Raw genomic sequence first — 20,607 nt, 5'->3', positions numbered from 1 at the left:
ACTACTTTGGCAGACCTCCTACTAGCCAAACTTTTTGATAAACAAATATGAATTTTAGTTTAGTAGACAGTACTGACTTTCTCCTTGCATTCTAATAGTGGGAAAAGTGGGTCAATGTTTGAAATGAAGACTTCTGTTAGAAATGACTGTACCAAAATACAATGGGCATCCCTAATTTTTAAAGGAAATGCCTTTAAAATATTATTAGGATGTTTTATCACTTTTAAATTATTACTTTTAAATTATTGATTAACAATTTTAGCTAAATTTCAGTGTAGTCTTTCTTAGAATATCCCTTAATATCTAAACATGAAGCAAAATTATGGCTACCTTCTAGCAACAGAATTTTCAGCACCAAGGCCAGATTTTATATAAAGCTTCATTTACTTCAATGTTATAGTGGCTATACATAGTTTATATTCCTCTAGATTATTTTCACTGCACATTTTGTTGAATCTATATATGCCCAAGACTTGGCTGAAAAGGGATCTGTTGTTTTTCTGTAGGTCATTTTGTTTTCATTGAGACCTCGAGCCCACGTGTCCCCGGTGACAATGCCATATTCCTGTCCCCCACCTACCAAACCACCTCTCCTAACTACTGTGTGGAGTTCTACTATCACATGTTTGGTGTGAACATTGGCACACTCAACGTCTACGCCAAGAAGAACGGCAACCTGGGAACAGCTCTGTGGACATTATCCGGTGACCAGGGAGATATATGGGTTATGGCACAGGTTCGTCTGCTGTTACTAACGGTTGAAAACATTTGTAGATAAACTAGTGGAACTTGCTGTCACCAAGTACAGTAGGGGCATTGCCATTAATTAGATAGCTTTGAGAAATATTTAGACTGAGTTAGATGTTCAAAGGTTTGGTGTAAGAAGTCATTTGGTGTAATGTAGCCAGCTGCCGCTGTGCCACTTGCCTGCAAAGCTTGTGTGTTGCACCAAGGGGTGGGAGGGTCATTATACTGGCTATACAGATACAGATACTTAGCAATGTAAATAGGAAATGTTATCTGATGTAGAAATGCTAAATCATAAACTCCTCAAGTCATCACGATTGCTATCTTCAATTGTATTTTCTATAATTGATGAAGGTGATTTTTATTCATGAAACCTTTACTCCTTCTGTTATTTTGAATAAATTCTTTTATAGCACCTTTATTTGTACCCCTTCTTTGAGATAAAACCATGTTCTATACTTCTCTGTTCACCCCACTGTTCACAGGTCACAGTGACAGCTGACAACCCATTCCAAGTGGCTTTTGAAGGTATCCGTGGTGTTAGTTACCGTGGTGATATTGCCTTGGATGACATCAGTATAACTCCTGGTGGATGTGGCACCCCAGGTGAGTGGTGACATAACTTAACTGACCAATCACAAAGTAGCTTGTGTAGTCCTGTTGCTAGCTACCCTGCCTCTGTATCTACAGTTTGGGAGTTTGAATCCTGGCTGTATGTTGTCTCCTACAAAAGATGCAAACTACATTTGAAAGGGTCACACAGAACTTAGTACAGAATGTCAACCCATGATCTACTGTGCGTTTATTGTGCTTGTCAGAAAAAAAGGAATTTTCCTGTTAAAATGAACTTGTAGATTCAGTGCACAGTCATAGAGTTTGCGACTGAAAGGGACAAGGTTTGCACAAAAAGACTAAATTGAACCAATTTGTATTTTTCCAGGTACCTGTGACTTTGAGAATGGCTACTGCACCTGGACTAATGACTTAACTGGAGACGACTTCGACTGGGTCACAGGAACTAAAGCATCAGCGACTACCCAAACTGGCCCCTCATTTGACCACACCACGCAGAACGACACAGGTTTCAGACTGTCCCTTTCTTTACTTTTCATATACCTTGTGTAAATCTTATGTTGTATGTGAGTCAGCCATTTTATACTTCAACATGTCTTGGTCATCATCGAAGATGATGGACAAACAACTTGAACTTTACTGTTCAGATTTCCAAATTAGATAAATGTATTATATATTTTAGTTTTGATGCCATATTGTTGTCTGTAACAAGTGATTTTAGTTTTGGATGTGGAACACTCATTTGTTTTCATACCTTTTTAGGAACATACCTGTACCTGGAAGCTTCATCTCCAAGGTTACCAGGTGATGTGGCCAGGTTGGTCAGCGAGGCTTTCCCAGTGGCAACTGGCCGTTGCTTGTCCTTCTGGTACCACATGTACGGTTCTGGCATGGGGACACTACGCGTAGTTCTCCACGAGACACAGAGTAGGCCGGTATCAGTGTGGGAGGTTTCAGGAGACCAGGGAGACCAGTGGCTACAGGGACAGGTTCCACTGACGACCTCGTCGTCATTCCAGATCTACGTCGAAGGCGTCCGAGGTTCTGACTATAGAAGTGATGCTGCCATTGATGACTTTGACTATACAAGCACAGCTTGCACGTTGATGCCAGCAGGGGCCACACCTGCAACCCCAACTGGGACGGTACCGACCACTCCAGCCTTCACCGGACCTACACCAACCCCCGGGCCGTTTGACTGTGACTTTGAGTCGGGTCTGTGTGGATGGTTGCAACTGACGGACGATGACTTTAACTGGAGCCGGCATCAGGGTATTACAGGCAGTTCCAACACAGGACCTTCAGCTGACCACACCACTGGAAGTCAGTCAACAGATATTCAGGCCACACCTATTCAATCTGTTGGTTCTTTGATACATTTATGTCTTGTTTTTTCTTGGCTATCGTGATGATGATTTACTTGCTAGTCTGTCTATAGGCTAAATAAGATTTGTTTTCCACTAAGATGGCTACTACATCTACATCGAGGCCAGTGGGCAGTCAGCCAATAGGACAGCTCGAGTCATGAGTCCATCAGTGATGCCAGCCAGTCGGAACTGCCTGCAGTTCTGGTACCACATGTATGGAGACGACGTCGGGACCCTCAACGTCTACATCAGAGTTGGGACTATCATGGGCGATCCGTTGTGGACCCGGTCAGGCACCAATGGGAACCGCTGGGTGTTGGCACAGATCCCTGTGGTTGGCCTGACCACATACAGTGTGGTGCTGGAAGGAGTGCGAGGAGACGGATTCCGTGGTGACATCGCTGTAGATGATGTGTCCATGCTCACAGGAGACTGTCCCCCTGGTAAAGACATTCCTTCTGATCCTTCTGGTATCATAACAAGTACTCTAAAAGACTTTACTTTTATGGTTTTCTGTAAATCAGTCCTTTTTTGAATCAGAACAAAGTTGAAGTAGTTTGTAATATTTTTGCTCTCTATCTCTCGCAGTTGTTGTGACTCCCAGCCCCAGCGCCCCTCCCACCTCTGTGACGTGTAACTTTGAGAGTGACAATATCTGTGGCTACCAGCAGAGCCAGGCTGATGACTTTGACTGGACACGAGGCTCTGGGGGAACGGGCACCACCAACACTGGGCCCAGCACTGACCACACACTGGGCACAAACTCAGGTAAGCCTCAGGATGAGTATTGATGCATACTGTGCCCATTTTTCTGAAGCAACAAGTTTTCTTACCTGGAGGCAGACAGGAGATTGGTGTGCTTCCAGTCCTCATGATCATCTGTTGGACTGTTGGTAGTGTACATAACCATAACTGAGCACATCCAAGACTGAGTGGGATAGTCCAGCCTTGGGGGTCAGAGGTTGAATAGCACATGTTATGCAGCACTACATGTACACTCTGTTTGAGCCCTGAACATAACTTGTTACATCTACATCTGCCTGTCGTGTGAAGCTATCAACGGACACAGTAGTAGTAACTGTGTGGCAGAATTGAGTAGTGGCAGTATACTGTATCTATCACAAGCATTCCTTCACTACAGGTTACTACATGTACATCGAGACCTCTTCCCCTCGACAGCCTGGAGACAAGGCCGTGCTGCGCACACCGTCCTTCCCTCAGGACAACCAGCCACACTGTGTGGAGTTCTACTACCACATGTTTGGAGACCACATCGGGGACCTGAAGGTCTTCTATGTCCCAACAACTGGCAGCTTCCCTGCTCCACTGTGGGAGGTATGTTATCTCTCCTTGTATGGATTACTGTTAGTGAATTTTAGTGAATCTGATATTCCGTTATCCAACTTTATCATATTGTCCTCACTGTTCTAAAACCCCATTGTTTACAACCAAAAAAATAAACACAAGCCTGCAAAAACAATACCAAAACTCATGATTAGCCACACTCAACAGTAACACTTAATTATCAAAGAATCATGCTAGCCCTTATAGTTTTAGTTATTAGGATGTTAAGTTTAATTCAGTCTGTATCTCATCTGAAAAGTTTTTAATAAACCCATTACCCCCACAGCTGTCTGGAGACCAGGGTGACCACTGGTACCTGGGGCAGGTCACTGTTCCGGGTGACCAGACCTTCTATGTAGAGTTTGAAGCTGTTCGAGGACAGAGTTTCCGTGGAGATATCGCCATTGATGACGTGACTGTCAGAGACGGACAATGCAGCAACCCAGGTATTATTCATTAAAATCTTCAAGTCAGTTTTGACTGATTGTCTGACTGCTACTTGGAGGAACATTCTGAACTATGTTTTTGTGGTCACATTTTTGTGACACTGTAGATGCTTGCTTTGTCTTAAAAAACAATTTTGCTACTCAAAGTGATAATACCATGTTTACAACAGAAGCAACAGCAAAATTTAGAAAGAAAATATAAAGAAAAGTGGCAAACAGAGAAAATACTACATGATAGGAACATACAGTAACAAATGACCATGGCATTAATTTTTTCTTCAGGATCATGTGATTTTGAGAACGGACCTTGTACTTACACCAATGACCCCAACGATGACTTTGACTGGACAGAGAAAAGAGGGTCTACCAGCAGTACCGGGACTGGACCCACCACAGACCACACCACTGGAACTGCACAAGGTAAACAGGACAAAAGAATGATCAGAACCTAAAGATTTAAGGGCATCTAGGGAAAGTGAATTTTATGTCTTCTTTCTTTGTGGTGAATTCTCTGCTAAATAGAACTAATTTCTTTGCCTCTGTCAGTCCTTTTTTTGTCAGTTAATCTTCTTACTTATCGTTCATTTCTACTGTAGGATATGCCACTCCCCACCTGGTCTCTTTCCCAGTTAGTACGGTCTAATTTCTCTGGGTTTTCATATCCAGTTGATGTGTTTAGAAATTCCTCTCTTATGCCTTGTTGATAACCAAATGTTATATTGTATGAAATTTGAAAAGGACTTCTAGCATGTACAAAACAGCAAAAGACAGCGAGTAAGCAAGAAAAATGGAATACCATAGTATATGATAGAACTGTATGTTAATGTACAATGTATGACACAAATTGGAGAAGCTAATTGTGATTGTTGCACCTCTTCTCCAGGTACTTACTACTACATTGAGACATCATCACCAAGACAACCCGGTGATGTGGCTCGCTTTGTCAGCCAAGAGTTTGCTCCAACATCAGCGACGGGTTACTGCCTGTCCTTCTGGTACCACATGCTGGGGAATGGCGTGGGAGCTCTTCACGTGGTCATCAAGGAAAAGTCCGGCCCCGAGATCTACGTCTGGAGCCTGTTTGGCTCGCAGGGTAACCAGTGGCTGCAGGCTAAGGTCCCCGTTTCCAGCAACGATATCTGGCAAATCTCATTTGATGGATCTCGAGGAAGCAACATTCGTGGAGACATCTCCATTGATGACATCGTCTTGGACATGCAACCCCTGCAGCCATGTACCTGTAAGTATTTCCAGTAGTTATGACTCCTCTTGATATTTCGTTTGATTTTGTGTCACCATTTTGAAGTTAGATGTTTTTGAAATAGTATTTCTCTGCCAACCATGCAGGATTTTTTTTTAAAACTTCACAAACAAATATGTCTTACATTGATTGCACCATTAATTTCTAATTTTCTTAGAGAAATGTTGTAGGACCATTATCACCTGTGTGATGTTTTGCTGGAATGTTCTCTTCCTAGAAATGATGATGAAAAAGAATATTGTAACTTCATTCTGTGATTAACATTTGTCAAAGGACTGTTTTTGGAGAAGAAACACAAAATTATCTGTAGTCACTAGTTACTACATGTACATGCATAAACTTCTTCATGCTTAAATGACCAATCAGTTGTCCTATGTGAACTTGTTTCTTCATCACATTGGGACAAAGAATAATCAGTTTGTTTGTTGTTTCAGTGCAACCATCTGGTGCCACCCCTGCCCCTCCAACCATGTCACCTACACAATGTACGTCCCTTCACAGTTTTAAACTGTTATAGACGTTAGATATTCTACCTTTAAGTTGATATTTTGATTGTTTTCTAAGATAAGATTTAGAAGTACACATTCTTTACCATTTTATTGTACAGACAGAAAATATTACTACAGACTATTAAGTAATTAGCTAATACTTATTCACATTTGATGATTTTTGCTTCTTCGTACATTTTGTGTACATTTTAGTGTAAAGTTGAAGTAGTTGTAACGTTACACCTATGTCTTTGACACTGACGTTGATTCCATCAGTGATTTAATTTTTTCCTGTCCTGATGATTTCAGCATCCTTGGCTATCGACTGTAGCTTTGAGAATGACACCTGTGGGTGGAGGCAGGCAACAGATGATGACTTTGACTGGACACGGCAACAAGGGACAACCGACACCACACAGACTGGACCCAGTGCAGATCACACAACTGGCAGTCAGTATTTTCTTGTTAATCTGTTTGCTCTGTTTCCTCTTTTTGTAGAGATTCCCTTGAAAAAACTGACAAGTACAAATGTAAGGATTAAAACTGTTTTCTTGGATCTGGTACATTTTAAGGATAAAATTATAGCAAGCAGACATAACAGCAGAAGGCAGGGAGGAAAACTTAAATTTGTCTGTATTCGCATCATAAATCTTAGAGCACCCATGAATAAACCTGTTTCTTAGGCATTATTGTTACCAACTTTTTTTATAGCTAAATAGGTTTTTTTAAATCCAAAACCATGAAATTGTTGTGGCCTTAAGATACCAAGAAAAGTATTTTGCCTTGGCTTTCTTGTTAGGTATTATGTTTTGATGCGTCTTGTGTTTAAGGGGGATATTTGTGTTTTTCCAGGTGGCTACTATGTCTTCATAGAAACCTCCACTCCCCAAGTTCAAGGGGACACAGCACGACTGGTCAGTCCTTATGTGAGCCCCGGCACTGACATGTGTCTGAAATTCTGGTACCACATGTACGGCACACATGTGGACACCCTCAACGTGTACATCCAGACTGGACCATCAATGGGCACAGCTGTGTGGACTCGAACGGGAACACAGGGAGACCAGTGGTTGGAGGGGCTGGTGCAGGTTACCACTCGTGGGCAGTACAATGTGAGTAGGAATTTAACTTCTGCTTTGGGCACTTTTCACTTGGTCCATGCCTTCTATGTTTAATCTCTAAGCAGATCTTTGGTGGCAAAGACAGTTGTATCAAATTGGCCAGGCAGTATCCATTGGCCAGACAGTTACCATTTCAATCCCCCACTTGATCTGCTTGGAAATTATTGTGTGGTTATTTTATGTAAAAAATTTGGTTAAACTTTAGAAAATCTAATAGCAAAATAAAAATGTTTCAATTTTTAAGTGTTACAGTAGAATTTATGACAGAAGTAAATCATAATAATAGCATTACAACATGACAGGAGACAATATCTTTTGAGTTAACATGTACAATGTCAAGAGCCAAGGAGAGGAAATCATATCATCTTGAAGTTGATTACAGCAGATTATATTTGCTTGTGCATGCTACAGCTGGTGTTTGAGGGTACAAGAGGAGCTTCCTACAGAGGCGACATTGCTCTTGATGATGTTACTTTTCATCCTGGCGACTGTCCTCAAGGTATGTTCATAGAAACCAAGTAATTGCTAGGCTTGTGTGGAAAGTTGGCATACAGTGTAATTCATATAGTAGAGGGATAAATCTCTTTGAGTACTCTAGCGGACAAGAAAGTACTAAGAGAGTACTCATCACAAAGGACAAGACCAAAAGAGAGCTGGAAGAGCTCTGTCCCCACAAGAAGAGACTCCAAAGAGAACTGCTGTAGATTCCTTCTTGACACCTAAGGTTGGACCCCCCTCAGATATCATCAATTGTTTTGAACAATAGATATTAAATGGGGATTAGTGTCTAGCCCTAACAGTAGAATGACAATGACATAAAAACAACATCACAGCAGCCATGTTTTCACAGGTAATTTTGAAAGAGACTTTTCAAACAATGGGAAATTTACATAACAAAACAGTTGTAAAAAAGAGACTTGTAACAGACTGCAAGAGATCTGAGATAGCATTTGGGAGAGCAATGCCTAATCCAAAGAGAACTGCAGAGTACTCAATTGTCCGCTAGAGTACTCAGAGAGATTTATCCCTCTACTAGTATATAAGTTTTGCAGATAGATTTTTTTTGCTGGAAGACTAACATTACTTACATGACATCTCTTTTCATACCTTTTACATTACATGCCAATTTTTGTCCATCAAAGATAATGGATTAGGAAAAATTTTCAACTGCCATGAGCGACAAAATGACAAGACAAAAAAAAAAGACAGATGCTACATAGATCACTGTTGTTGAATATATCCTTCTTATACAGTCAATTGTCAACCTGAGATGAAATTATTCAAAGAGCTATCTTGAATGTTTCCCCTAGTTGTGGTGACCCCTGCCCCCAGCACGGCCCCTACAACCCAGACTTGTGATTTTGAGAACCAGAACCTGTGTGGCTACACCCAGGATGGCACAGATAACTTTGACTGGACATGGTCAACTGGTGGCACAGGAACAACCAATACTGGACCAACTAATGATCACACCTATGGCACTGCAGCAGGTCAGAACTTTTCTTATTCCTAAATATTCACGTGTATGTATTTATCTAAAACTGGTTTTGCTGTGCTCAGAAACTAGAATGTAATTATTACAATTATTATAATTTTTGCAAATAAGTGATTTGAATATCTTTCACATTGAAACAAGGCAGTAGAGGACAGAAATGTTGCAATTACAATGTACATGTATCCCCATGCATCTTTTTAGTTTTCTGTGACCCACACAGCATCACACCCATAGATATATTTAATTACGACATTGAAACATTGTGTTGCTTTCATGGCATAGCCATAAGTGCTTAGTATTTTCACTCTACAATGTTCTGCATAGAAACTATAGGTATTTTGGGGTCATGTAACTCCTAAAACAAACAGCAAATAAACTAACCTGTCCACAATACTCCCAGGTCACTACATGTACACGGAGACCTCCAGTCCTCGTGTTCCCGGGGATGTGGCTCGCTTGATCTCCCCTGCGTTCCAAAGCTCAGTCAACTCCTACTGTGCACAGTTCTGGTACCATCTGTACGGACAGCACATCGGGGAGCTGAACGTCTACACCAAAAGGCAGGGGAACCTGGGTACAGCCGTGTGGACCATGACAGGAGATCAGGGAAATCAGGTAACTGAGTGTAGTCACTGCGATGCATCCAGATCCCCCCACAGGGATGGAAGTAACAGACAACTGCACGTTTCTATTGGCCTTCATTCTGGATTCTTCTGATAATGCTAAAGTCACATTTCCCAACCCAGGGCCCGATCAAGCAATAGTGGGAACAAAAAGTATGACACAAAAGGGTACAAAACACAAAAAAAAATAAAAAAAAAATAATCATGAGCTTTGTTTATGTTTATTATGGCTTCACCAGACCACGAAGTGGTCTGGTGAAACCATATTGTTTTCTCTGATGTTTCTTCTCCTCCTTCTTCTTCTCCTGCCATTTTTTAAAATGGATTCAGCTTCTTCATTTTGGGGGGCCTAAGGATCTGAAAATTTGGTATGGAGGTACAGTGGGCAAATACCCTTAGGCGTTTTTTAAATTTTTGTGATACAGGCTTTTAGAATGGTTTTATTTGAGTTTTTTGGCTGTATTATAGCAAATGTATTACTGTGTCAGTGGGCAGTGTTAACCACATTTGGCATGAGTCATCACAATGGAATGCAGGGCATCAACCAATAGGCATGCAGCTTTCCTCTCTTCTTCTTGCTGATTGGCTGTTGGGATTTAACTTGATTAACACCTGCACAGACCATTTCCACCTGCACAGAGCATTTCTTGCTGATTGGCTGTTGGGATTTAACTTGATTAACACCTGCACAGACCATTTCCATACTGACAGTATGTCTGTATTCAAGTGTTTTGGTAGGTATTTCAAGCTTTCCTGCTCCAGCATTGGAATGCGGGGCATGAACGTTTTTTTTTTGAAAATCAACAGTTTGCATTATGCAATTAAAAATCCTAACCAATAATGTAGGGAATAGCTAGCCAACTGTTGTAGTCTTAGTTGTATGTTACTTCATATTATAGTTATATCAATGTAAAGCATTGTTTTCCCTTGTGTTTCTCATTCTTTCCCTGCCATGTCGTAAAATGTGGTGAAGCCATCGCTGTATTTGCTCCAAAGCAAATATTGGCCTTTCTAGTTCTTGATTGGAAATTTATGCTTTGCATAACTGAAAGGATCAACCAGATTGTGTCATTAATTTTGCTGCAGCTGCCACCAGGCACAAGAGGAAGACCTAACTACATGTTCTGTATATAAAGTTCTGTATATAAAAAATATTGCCGCCAAAGAAAACGTTACAATTGGTACAATGCTATAAATGAGCCTTGTTTGTTCTGCCTCTACAGTGGTACATAGCATCTGTCACCCTGGACAGCACAACAGACTTCCAGCTGGTCTTTGAGGGCGTGCGTGGTCAGTCATACCGCGGCGATATCGCCATCGATGATGTCACAGTCAGCAGTGGAGCATGTGTTGCACCAGGTAAGGGCCATTACTACTGGCATCTTATAGCACATGTTCTAATTAAAACTACAGCAACATGACAGCCACCTCTTCAAGCCGGCCAAATTTAGTTCCAAAGAGGCACAAGTTTTAAGTGGCCTGCCAAAGAAGGCCATCTGTTCGAAAAGACCACTGTACCTCAGTCCCCTGGGTAGCATTTTGGGGCAGGTAAGACTGTACTTTGGCCTGTATCAAAGATAGTGTAAGATTGACACAGAATGACCCCACAGGATAGACGCAAATTGCTGTATGTATTAGGTCAAGCCTCTGAGTGAGTGATTGAGTGAGATGAGTGAGTGAGTGATAGACTGATTGACTGAGTGAGTATGTAATAAGATGCTGAACCTATTTGACCAGGTGACTGCGACTTTGAGAATGGCCCCTGCACATGGACCAACACCCAGACTGGTGATGAGTTTGACTGGATCGAGGGGACAGGAGCGACGGCCAGCCCCAGCACTGGACCCCCCTCTGACCACACACTGGGAAATGGCCAAGGTGCTGAAACTTCAGATGTTGTGATGGAAATTATAAATTTGTACCAAACTTCTTTTACAAAGAAATGATGGAACCAACAAATAATCTTAAGCTAGAAAATATAGAAAAAAGCAATACTGTCTTTAAAAACTCCTTTCAAGATGCAATATTTTAACAAACGCATATTTTAACAACCCGTATTCTGGAAAGATATACTGGTCTGGACAGTGGCAGTGTCAGGTTATTGCTAGATTGAAAAATGCTGTACAGTAACACATAATTCTACCAAGTCACATATATCCACTGTACTGAAAAATGCGTATAAGAGATCTCTAAATACAACATCGCCTAGTATAATGCACTCCCGCATATCTGAACTGTGCATACCTTTATGTTCTGCACTAGAGATCTCTCATACATTTCTTTTCAAAGTTGCGGACTGATGTAAACCAAATAGATACATGTAAATGTGAATGGAGTTTACATACATTGATGTTTATTGTGTACATGTGTACAAATCACAGGTACCTACATGTACATCGAGAGCTCCTCCCCTCGCGTGCCTGGAGATCGTGCTCGGTGGGAAAGCGAGTTGTTCCCCGGCTCCCAGCAGTCGCGCTGCATGAGTTTCTGGTACCACATGCGAGGGCCGGACATCGGTACCCTGACCGTGTATGTGAACGCTGGATCAGCAGACCAGACTGTGTGGCAGCTCTCTGGAGACAAGGGGAACCAGTGGCTCAATGGCAAGGTTGCCGTCAGCAGTGCAACCTCATATCAGGTAAAACCAAAAGTCATGACACAAGGTATCTGCTTCAGTAGTCATACCAACTACTTGACATCAAATCGAAAATTACTTGTACCTTGAAGCTACTTTTTGTAGACAGTGGACAGCAAATATTTTAAACTACAGTATCACTCACTGCTCATACATAATGCATTTTTTATGCATTGGACACCACATAACAAGGCCTGAAGGCCACTCCAAATTAAGCTGCAGCATTAGCATTACAAGGTTTTTTATCATTGAGTGTCAAGAAAATGTATGATCATTTATAAGCATACTAATCATTTGACTGTTGTCCTCCTTTTGTTGCTTGACTAAATGTAATCATGTCCTGTATAAATGTATGCTGGGCCCCATTGGAAAGCAGCATCTACTGGCTGAATGGGCTACCCAGCCATTTTATGATGAAATAAATACCTAGACAAGGTCATTTATTAGATATAAGGAACACGTTTTACATTATCAGATTCAGAAGGATGTTGACTGAAATCTGACGTGGTTGATTTCAGGTTGTGTTTGAAGCAGTCCGTGGTGCTGATTACCAGGGTGACATTGCTATTGATGATCTGTCCTTTACAGACGGCACATGTGCAAGTAAGTAACAAAATGCTGTTCACTTTGAAAATAAAAAATGTGAGTTATGTTATGTACAGAAATAAGATGCTAGAGAATATATCAGAAAGATCACAAAATTGTGAAATGTGTCTTTACATGCAGTAGTAGTACTAAATAAAATTTCCTCAGCCATCAGAGCATTCATTCAGTAGCAATGTGAAATTCAGTCACTTAAGCCACCTGCATTAACTAAACAACAGTCTTCACCCTTGTGAAAATATCAATGTCAATATGTTTGATGCAGCCATCCTGCATAGCTGTTGGTCCTTGCTGTGAAGTTTGTAAGAGAGATGGAAAATACAAAAGAAATGTTGCTACAATGTGTTGTGTTGATGTCTCTCCACAGTAATGCCAGTAGCAGCCACCCCAGGAGGGGGTCCTACAAGTGTACCTGCCTCTACACCAGGTCAGTTATATTCTATAATCTACCTTTGTGCATAACTTCTACACTTTGGTGACAATAACTGTACATTCATCTTTAGCCTGTTAGTAACCCTGCCAGCAATTAGCTTTCCAACATTTCTTTTTGATACTGGGTGATATTTATGCAGTTTAAATGATCATAAAAAGGTAGTGAATCAAACACTGAACTACAGCATCATAACTGATAAAATCTCCATTCAATGGAACTGCCTTAAAGGGGATCTGACTGGGCTTGTCCTTGGTGCTGAAATGGGGGTCCCAAAGGCAGGTGTGTAGGCTGACATGGAGGTGATATCATTTTGTGCAGGGAAAGCATTGTAGCTGGCCCCATGCAGTGGTTTGGGATTGTGTTAATATCTACTATTTGTTACTTTAGCCCCAGGACCATTTAACTGTGACTTTGAGGCAGACCTGTGTGGATGGAGACAGGCTGATGATGACAACTTTGACTGGACCAGACACCAGGGAACCACAGGATCTAGTGACACTGGGCCTAGTGGTGATCACACCACTGGAAGTACGTAGAGCTCAATATATTGTTACAGTGTATTAATATGGCCCCAAGGGGGAAAAGGTACTTGATCAAGACAAGCTTGTAGTCAAGGCAAATGGAATGGACTAAAGTTGATACAAATCTTACTTGGCTTCACAATCACAGCTGTACCAGAGGTTAAAATGTGAAAAGAAAAATGCTACTGTGACCTTGCTCCAAGAATGGCCACATCAGCATGGTGAATGTAACATCTCTTCATATTCTTCCATTTATTGTCTAAACTGTTCTGTTGTCTACCTTGTTCTACCCAGGTGGCTATTACATCTACATCGAGGCATCCAATGTGGCTGCTAACCGTACTGCCCGAGTGATCAGTCCTCCTGTCACTGCCACTACGGCCAAGTGTGTCCAGTTCTGGTACCACATGTACGGTCAGCACGTGGACACGCTCAATGTGTACATACAGACGGGTCCATCTCTGGGCAGCGTGGTGTGGGTGCGGACAGGCACACAGGGAGACCAGTGGAACTATGGACAGATTGACATTACAGCAGGAACATCATTCAATGTCAGTAGCCTTTGGTTGCATTTACTGTGTGTTTGTGTGTTTGTGTGTGTGAGTGTGTTGGGTGGAAAAGGTTTTATGTAACATGTAAGGTTGATTATGTTATGACTGCTTTATTTATTTAGAGTCTATGCGCTTAAAGCTGATACATGTACTTTAAAATGCTCATGAATGTAAATCAAATGTGTCAAAAATTAGTTGCCAACAGCATTACATGTGTATGTGTATCAATCTTTTGACATTGAGCAGTTTTTTCAATTATCAAGTATTGCTAACCATGATTGTTAGATGTATTAGATATAAGATATAGATTTCTTGAAATGATTTAAAAGAAATTATCATTCCCTGTATGCCTATAGATGGTGTTTGAAGCTATCCGTGGGTCTGGTTACCGTGGTGATATTTCACTGGACGACATCTCAATTGTGGACAGCAGCTGCTCACAAGGTAGCGCGGAAATTATGGCTAAACTGGCCTAAACATACATGTAGTAAAGCAAAGTTTCTTTATCACAGTATAAAGCTTCTTGAGGTAGCATCTGTGTCCATAATATCACCAGGGTCCATAATATCGCCACCTTGAGAAACAGTGTGCTTAAAGATATTTCTACTGCAACATACTTTTGGTATGCACTCCTTCACACATCAAATGTACATACCTAGGGTATGTTGCAGTAAAAATATCTTTAAGCACACTATTTCTCAAGGTGGCGATATTATGGACTATGGTGATATTATGGGTACAGATGTTAGAGCTCTGATTTTCAAACTGGCCTGAACATAGAAAAAAGACTTGATGTTTTTTTCTTATCACAGACTGTTGATGTAGAGAACAAAAAAAATAATAAAATGCTGGTGATATGTTGTTTCTAATGTGTATAGTTGCAATTTTTTGTGGAAAAAATTGACTTGCAAAAAGTATGAAATTGCAAAAAGTTTCAACATTATGCAGTGCTGAAGGAACAACATTATTATCATCCTACCAGCACTCCTTTGAGTTCAGCAGCAATATTCAATGACAGTGATTATCATAATTGCATTGTGTCCTGAAGTCTATCATTGCAGAGTCTGACCACAACAAGCTTATCCTCACAAAATATTAAATTGTTTCCTGCCTCACAGTGGTTGGTCCTACTGCTACGCCTTCCATCTCCTGTAACTTTGAAAGCTCGGACATCTGTGGCTACCAACAGCTGGCCATTGACGTCTTTGACTGGACCTGGGCCACTGGTAACACTGGAACCACTAACACTGGACCTGATGATGATCACACACTGGGAACAGGTTTTGGTAAGTTTGAATTCAGCTGGTGCAGCCGAATAGTATTCAACCTCTCCGAACATAAGCCAACCTTGCTCCTGACCTGCTTGTCGTTGGGTGGGCTTCAGCAATTTGGGAGCCTATATTCTGCTATGTATGGCAGGGGCTCAAAGTAACAATAGATTGCTCTTTTAATCGTTACATGTTTATAAACACACCTGGAACATAGATTGTTTCATTGCATTTTTTCTTGTCACAATCCCCAGGTCACTACATGTACATTGAGACCTCCAGTCCTCGGAGCCCTGGAGACGCAGCTTTACTCGCTTCTCCGGAATTTGATGCAACCAATCAGCAGCACTGTCTGCAGTTCTACCATCACATGTACGGACAGGACATCGGCATGCTGAATGTGTTTATCCAGATGGGCAGCACCCTAGGTGCCGCTGTATGGACACTGTCAGGTGACCAGGGCAACATGTGGAGCCCCGCAGAGGTCACCTTCACAGCTAACAATCCTTTCAAGGTCATTACAGTGTGTGTCTTTGGTGGTCCATAGAGGTCAGAGCTAGAGGAAAAAGAATCTGATTTGTGATTTAAAGGGTGCTTTCTCTGGTGGGGTTGTGTGGCGTAATGGCAGGGTGTGCCCTTTGGAAAGGCACTTGACTTTCCTCACTAGGCATAAAAATACATGTAGGTACCTGACTTTAATTGAGGAGGTAAAAGGCAGTGGAAGAAGAGGTATGGGCTCTGCCTTCCAGTACCGTTCCGTTAACACAGTGGATAGCAACCCACATTCCCTTTGGCCTGAAAAAAGGACTACCTTTACCTTTTTACCTCAGTCTCTGCAATCATGTTGGTTTGCTTCAAAAGAGATACATGTAATTGCCTTACCCATACTTCTCTTTTGGGACAGCAATACTAAGTGTATTAGAAAAAAAAAGACAATCGGTCATCATTTGTTTCTTTTTTTCAACACAGGTTGTGTTTGAGGGTGTGAGAGGACAGAACTTCCGAGGAGACATCGCCATTGATGACGTCACATGGCGTGATGGCGTCTGCTCTTCTACAGGGTCGGATCCAGGTGACACTTCTCTTTCAAACTTCCTCAAAAACTTAATGAATATAGAGTACTGGTTTCATAAATTCATAATACATTGTATTTATGCATCATATTACGTTAAAAAAAATAGCATAACTTAATATCAGTGCAGTACCTGTACTTAGTGATTCGGTATTTTAGACAGGTACAAAATCAATTTTTGTGGTACAGTAACAGTGCTGGTATGCAGCCCTAACACATGGCGTAACTGTAAACTGTAACAGTTACTGTAACTCAATGTAAGTATGTAAACCAAGGTGATCTTTCTATTTCAGGGGACTGTGACTTTGAGTACGGCTCCTGTACCTGGAGCAACACTCAGACTGGAGATGACTTTGACTGGACCGAAGGTCAAGGGTCAACTGGCACGTCGGGTACAGGACCTACTGCTGACCACACTACCCAGAATGATCAGGGTTTGTGTTTTTGCTTTATGTCTCATGTTGTAGACTTCATATTTTGAACATTGAAGGATCATATACAGTCAAACCTGTAGAAGTGACCACCTATACATAAAAACCACATCATAGCCAATGTGATGGTGATGGTCCCTCAGATAATTTTCCCAGTGACACAAGCATTAGGAATCCTGTATGCATAGACCACATTATATCGGTCCCCTGGGTAGTCTTTTTACCAATGGGCAGTTTTCATAGCCTGAGTACCATCCAGATTTTTGCGTTGCGGAGTGAAAATCTGGATTTTTTTTTAGCGTTGCAGAGCAAAAAATAATTCAGATTTTTTTTCGCATTGCAGAGTGAAAATCTGGATGGTACCCAGGCTACAGTTTTGACTGCAGTTTTCATCAGCCTTTGACCTAATACATGTTATGTTTTCACAAAACTGAAAAAAGGCAAAGACTGCAAAAAAAAAGTACAAAAAGTAATGATTTTGTATTAAGTTGTGTCTGCCGAATGTGTATCTCCAGGCACCTACATGTTCACGGAGACGTCCAGCCCCCGCCAGCCGGGTGACCGTGCCCGCTGGGTCAGTCAGCAGTTCCAGGCCGGCAGCCACTGTCTGGACTTCTGGTACCACATGAGCGGGGCAGACACAGGTCTGGTCTTTCTGTTCAATACATGTAGAAGCATGCGGTTCTCTAAGGCCATATCAAGAAAACCAGTCTTACTCGTAACGCATTCTCATCACATACTTCATTTTGTACTTACAACGTCTAGTATATGGTTGTTGTTGTTGTTGTTGTTGTATAGCCATATTATGTTTTATATTTACAAATGTGTAGTAAGGTTTATTTAATTGGCAAAACTAACTAAGGTAAACTTTGTGAGAAAGTTAATTTTTTTATTTTAAAACAAAAAGTCTGACAATTGCAAGACACTTTGACATTGTTGTCTGAACCTTCTCCCTGCTACCTAACCCCCGTTAAAACCAATAGATCTAGAGAACTGGTAGCCAAATGGCTACTTATAAGTGTGCTACAGATTAAGTATGATGATCCATGCAGATCTTCAGCAGTTCTGTTGTTCTTACAGGAACACTGCGTGTGATTGTTCAGGAGCTGGGCGGTACAGAGACCACAGTGTGGCAGCTGTCAGGAGACAAGAGTACCCAGTGGCTCAATGGCAAAGTTGGAATCACAGGTGGCAACAGACACAGGGTAGGAAACTCTCTCCTTAACCCTCACTATGCTGAGGTAGCTGCTAGGCACCAAATTTGTACTGATTATGGGGTTAGGCAGCAGAGAGAAGGTTAATGATCATCAAATCTAAAATTTTGTCTTGAGACAGATGTTTTACTCAGTGCACATAGTCATATCAGGACAAAGAGTAGCAAGAGTATAAATTCTATAATTCAGTAAGCAAGATCCAAATGGCTTCAATTCTTTTTGTTGTGAAAAGTTCCATTAAAAAATTTGATGTCGAGTTGTTTATTGTAATAATTCTACCTTCAAGTTGTTTTTTTATTGTTTATGATATATCTTTACCCCTATGTTGATCCTAATGGATTCAAGTTAGTATTTCTTTTAGTTGGAGAAAGGTCCATTTAAAAATTTGATGTCAAGTAAGTTGTTTATTATAAACAATTCTACCTTGTGGTTTGTTTGTGACATGTATTTACCCCTGTGTTGTAGGTTATCATCGAGGGAGTGCGTGGGAATGGCTTCCGTGGTGACATCTCCATAGATGACCTTGACTTCCTTACAAGCGCCTGCACCAGTAAGTGGGAGGAAATACGTTCAATAAATGCTCCAAAGATCTAATTAGATTTGTTTTCCGATCCCTTACATTGTATTTGTCTTAATTGCTGTCAGGGAACTAAGTCAATAATGTCTTTGAGATTAAAAAAGTCTATACCTGTATGAAAATTACTGGACAAGGAGTTGGAATAATTGCAATTCTGCTCATTGTACTATGAAGAGGTCATCCTGATTGCCTTGTTATTTCTATAGTCCAACCAGCAGACGCTGTTCCATCAGCTACAACCCCGGCTGTTCCAACAATGACTACCTCCCCAGCCGTTACTGGGCCAACACCAGGTTTGTGCATAATTATGTGTTCATTATTGCATTGGAAGAAACGCAATACTAAGAGATAATCCATGTGCAGAGACTATCAAAATCAAGGTTATCACTATGATCTTTGTGGATTTCAAGATTATGCTGTTGCAGAACAGTATGATCTGTTATTTTGTAGAGTATGATTTGTTTGTAAGGCCTAATGGCTATCCAAAATGCTCCACAATTTTACGTGACAAGGACCATGATTATCATAACAAATTGCTACACATGTTGTACCTGTAACTAGTGACATGTGACATTTGCTTGTGTATGTTTGTTAGGTCCAGGTGCTTTTGACTGTGACTTTGAGACAGACATCTGTGGCTGGACCCAGGCTGGGGATGATGACTTTGACTGGACCAGGAACCTTGGGACAACTGGCAGCACTCAGACTGGCCCCTCCTCAGACCACACCACTGGGAGTGAGTCTGTTTTGCGGAAATAAAACATGGACTTCTAAAAATTCTAACAGTTATTCTTGGCATACTTTGTTATGATATAGTGTAAAATGTAGCCATAGCAGGTCCATTGAAAGTAACTCCTTTCCTTTAATTTAGTGTTTTGGTTAACTTGTATCATGCATTGTCTCTTAAAACAATATTTTTGAACTGTGTTTTTATTTTACACAATTATACACTGTTACATGCAGTATTATATCTTAAAACAGTCACAACCCATTGCCTAAGAAGTAATCAAATTAGCCTAAAAGTGGAGGGATATGATTCAATGAAGAAACGTAATCTTCCTTCATTCTACTATGGACTTTTATCTAATACTTTGATCATGACTGTATCTTGTTATATGTTTTGTCTGACCCTGACCTCTTCCCTCATGACCTCAAGAAAAGAAACATCCACTCCACCATGTCAGCATATTTTGTGAATAAACAATGAGATGTCTGCCTTATGTTATGACCAGGTGGATACTACATCTACATCGAGACATCTGGCCAATCACTGAACCAGACGGCCCGAGTCCTGAGCCCTCAGCTGCCCGGCTCTGGCCAGCGCTGCCTCACATTCTACTACCACATGTACGGACAGCACGTCAACATGCTGAACGTGTACTTCATGAGGAGAGGCCAGCTGGGACAACCCGTGTGGACCAAGCAGGGCACGCAGGGCGACCAGTGGTGGGCGGGGCAAGTCAACCTGCCAATCAACCCAGGGGATGTGGTGGACCAGGTGGGGGGCATTCATTAGAGAAAGTCTACAGATTTGCGTTGATTTTTTGGGCTGTACTGAAACATACAACGTACAGCCTGGGCTACCCGACTAGCCAAAGGCATAGCCCTGAAGGTCTTAGAAATAGAGTACTTGTGGTAAAAATGTATTAGGAAAACAAAATCAATGTTACAGATCTACGAGAAATAGTAAGGAAGTAAATAAATTTGAATTCAAAGAAGTTCAACAGTAGTTGTTATCGATAATATATGGTTCATTCGGTATGAAACGTTTTGACTACAGACCAAGACTTGAAAGACCATGAAAAATGAATTTACTAAATTTTGGATGTTTCCAAGA

At 41.2% G+C, this 20,607-nt stretch overlaps 2 protein-coding genes across 2 annotated transcripts in view; both read left to right on the top strand.

The window, feature by feature from the left end:
* The window catches only part of LOC109475764 (MAM and LDL-receptor class A domain-containing protein 2-like), a 33,501-nt gene extending 28,572 nt beyond the window's left edge, over positions 1 to 4,929 (top strand). Inside the window, exons 41-49 of the mRNA XM_019776524.1 lie at positions 507 to 736; positions 1,233 to 1,353; positions 1,688 to 1,828; positions 2,083 to 2,643; positions 2,786 to 3,130; positions 3,276 to 3,455; positions 3,829 to 4,022; positions 4,318 to 4,477; positions 4,760 to 4,929. Coding sequence (XP_019632083.1) covers positions 507 to 736; positions 1,233 to 1,353; positions 1,688 to 1,828; positions 2,083 to 2,643; positions 2,786 to 3,130; positions 3,276 to 3,455; positions 3,829 to 4,022; positions 4,318 to 4,477; positions 4,760 to 4,929 — 2,102 coding nt within the window. The remainder of the gene's footprint in view (positions 1 to 506; positions 737 to 1,232; positions 1,354 to 1,687; positions 1,829 to 2,082; positions 2,644 to 2,785; positions 3,131 to 3,275; positions 3,456 to 3,828; positions 4,023 to 4,317; positions 4,478 to 4,759) is intronic.
* Positions 4,930 to 5,364: 435 nt separating this feature from the next.
* The window catches only part of LOC109475763 (MAM and LDL-receptor class A domain-containing protein 2-like), a 32,509-nt gene continuing 17,266 nt past the window's right edge, over positions 5,365 to 20,607 (top strand). The window contains exons 1-25 of the mRNA XM_019776523.1: positions 5,365 to 5,717; positions 6,173 to 6,223; positions 6,536 to 6,676; positions 7,079 to 7,338; positions 7,759 to 7,846; positions 8,658 to 8,837; positions 9,243 to 9,457; positions 10,689 to 10,824; positions 11,203 to 11,343; positions 11,847 to 12,103; positions 12,619 to 12,703; positions 13,071 to 13,130; positions 13,524 to 13,664; positions 13,952 to 14,208; positions 14,565 to 14,652; positions 15,327 to 15,494; positions 15,731 to 15,990; positions 16,446 to 16,548; positions 16,842 to 16,982; positions 17,495 to 17,623; positions 18,060 to 18,184; positions 18,659 to 18,743; positions 18,977 to 19,063; positions 19,366 to 19,506; positions 20,003 to 20,268. Coding sequence (XP_019632082.1) covers positions 5,480 to 5,717; positions 6,173 to 6,223; positions 6,536 to 6,676; positions 7,079 to 7,338; positions 7,759 to 7,846; positions 8,658 to 8,837; positions 9,243 to 9,457; positions 10,689 to 10,824; positions 11,203 to 11,343; positions 11,847 to 12,103; positions 12,619 to 12,703; positions 13,071 to 13,130; positions 13,524 to 13,664; positions 13,952 to 14,208; positions 14,565 to 14,652; positions 15,327 to 15,494; positions 15,731 to 15,990; positions 16,446 to 16,548; positions 16,842 to 16,982; positions 17,495 to 17,623; positions 18,060 to 18,184; positions 18,659 to 18,743; positions 18,977 to 19,063; positions 19,366 to 19,506; positions 20,003 to 20,268 — 3,843 coding nt within the window. The 5' untranslated portion in view covers positions 5,365 to 5,479. The remainder of the gene's footprint in view (positions 5,718 to 6,172; positions 6,224 to 6,535; positions 6,677 to 7,078; positions 7,339 to 7,758; positions 7,847 to 8,657; positions 8,838 to 9,242; positions 9,458 to 10,688; positions 10,825 to 11,202; positions 11,344 to 11,846; positions 12,104 to 12,618; positions 12,704 to 13,070; positions 13,131 to 13,523; positions 13,665 to 13,951; positions 14,209 to 14,564; positions 14,653 to 15,326; positions 15,495 to 15,730; positions 15,991 to 16,445; positions 16,549 to 16,841; positions 16,983 to 17,494; positions 17,624 to 18,059; positions 18,185 to 18,658; positions 18,744 to 18,976; positions 19,064 to 19,365; positions 19,507 to 20,002; positions 20,269 to 20,607) is intronic.

The sequence above is a fragment of the Branchiostoma belcheri genome, unplaced genomic scaffold (genome assembly GCF_001625305.1).
Source record: "Branchiostoma belcheri isolate BF01 breed outbred unplaced genomic scaffold, Haploidv18h27 scaffold35, whole genome shotgun sequence".
Taxonomy (NCBI): Eukaryota; Metazoa; Chordata; class Leptocardii; order Amphioxiformes; family Branchiostomatidae; genus Branchiostoma; species Branchiostoma belcheri.
The sequence above is the reverse complement of the archived record's forward strand: the minus strand, read 5'-3'. Positions and strand labels throughout refer to the sequence as shown.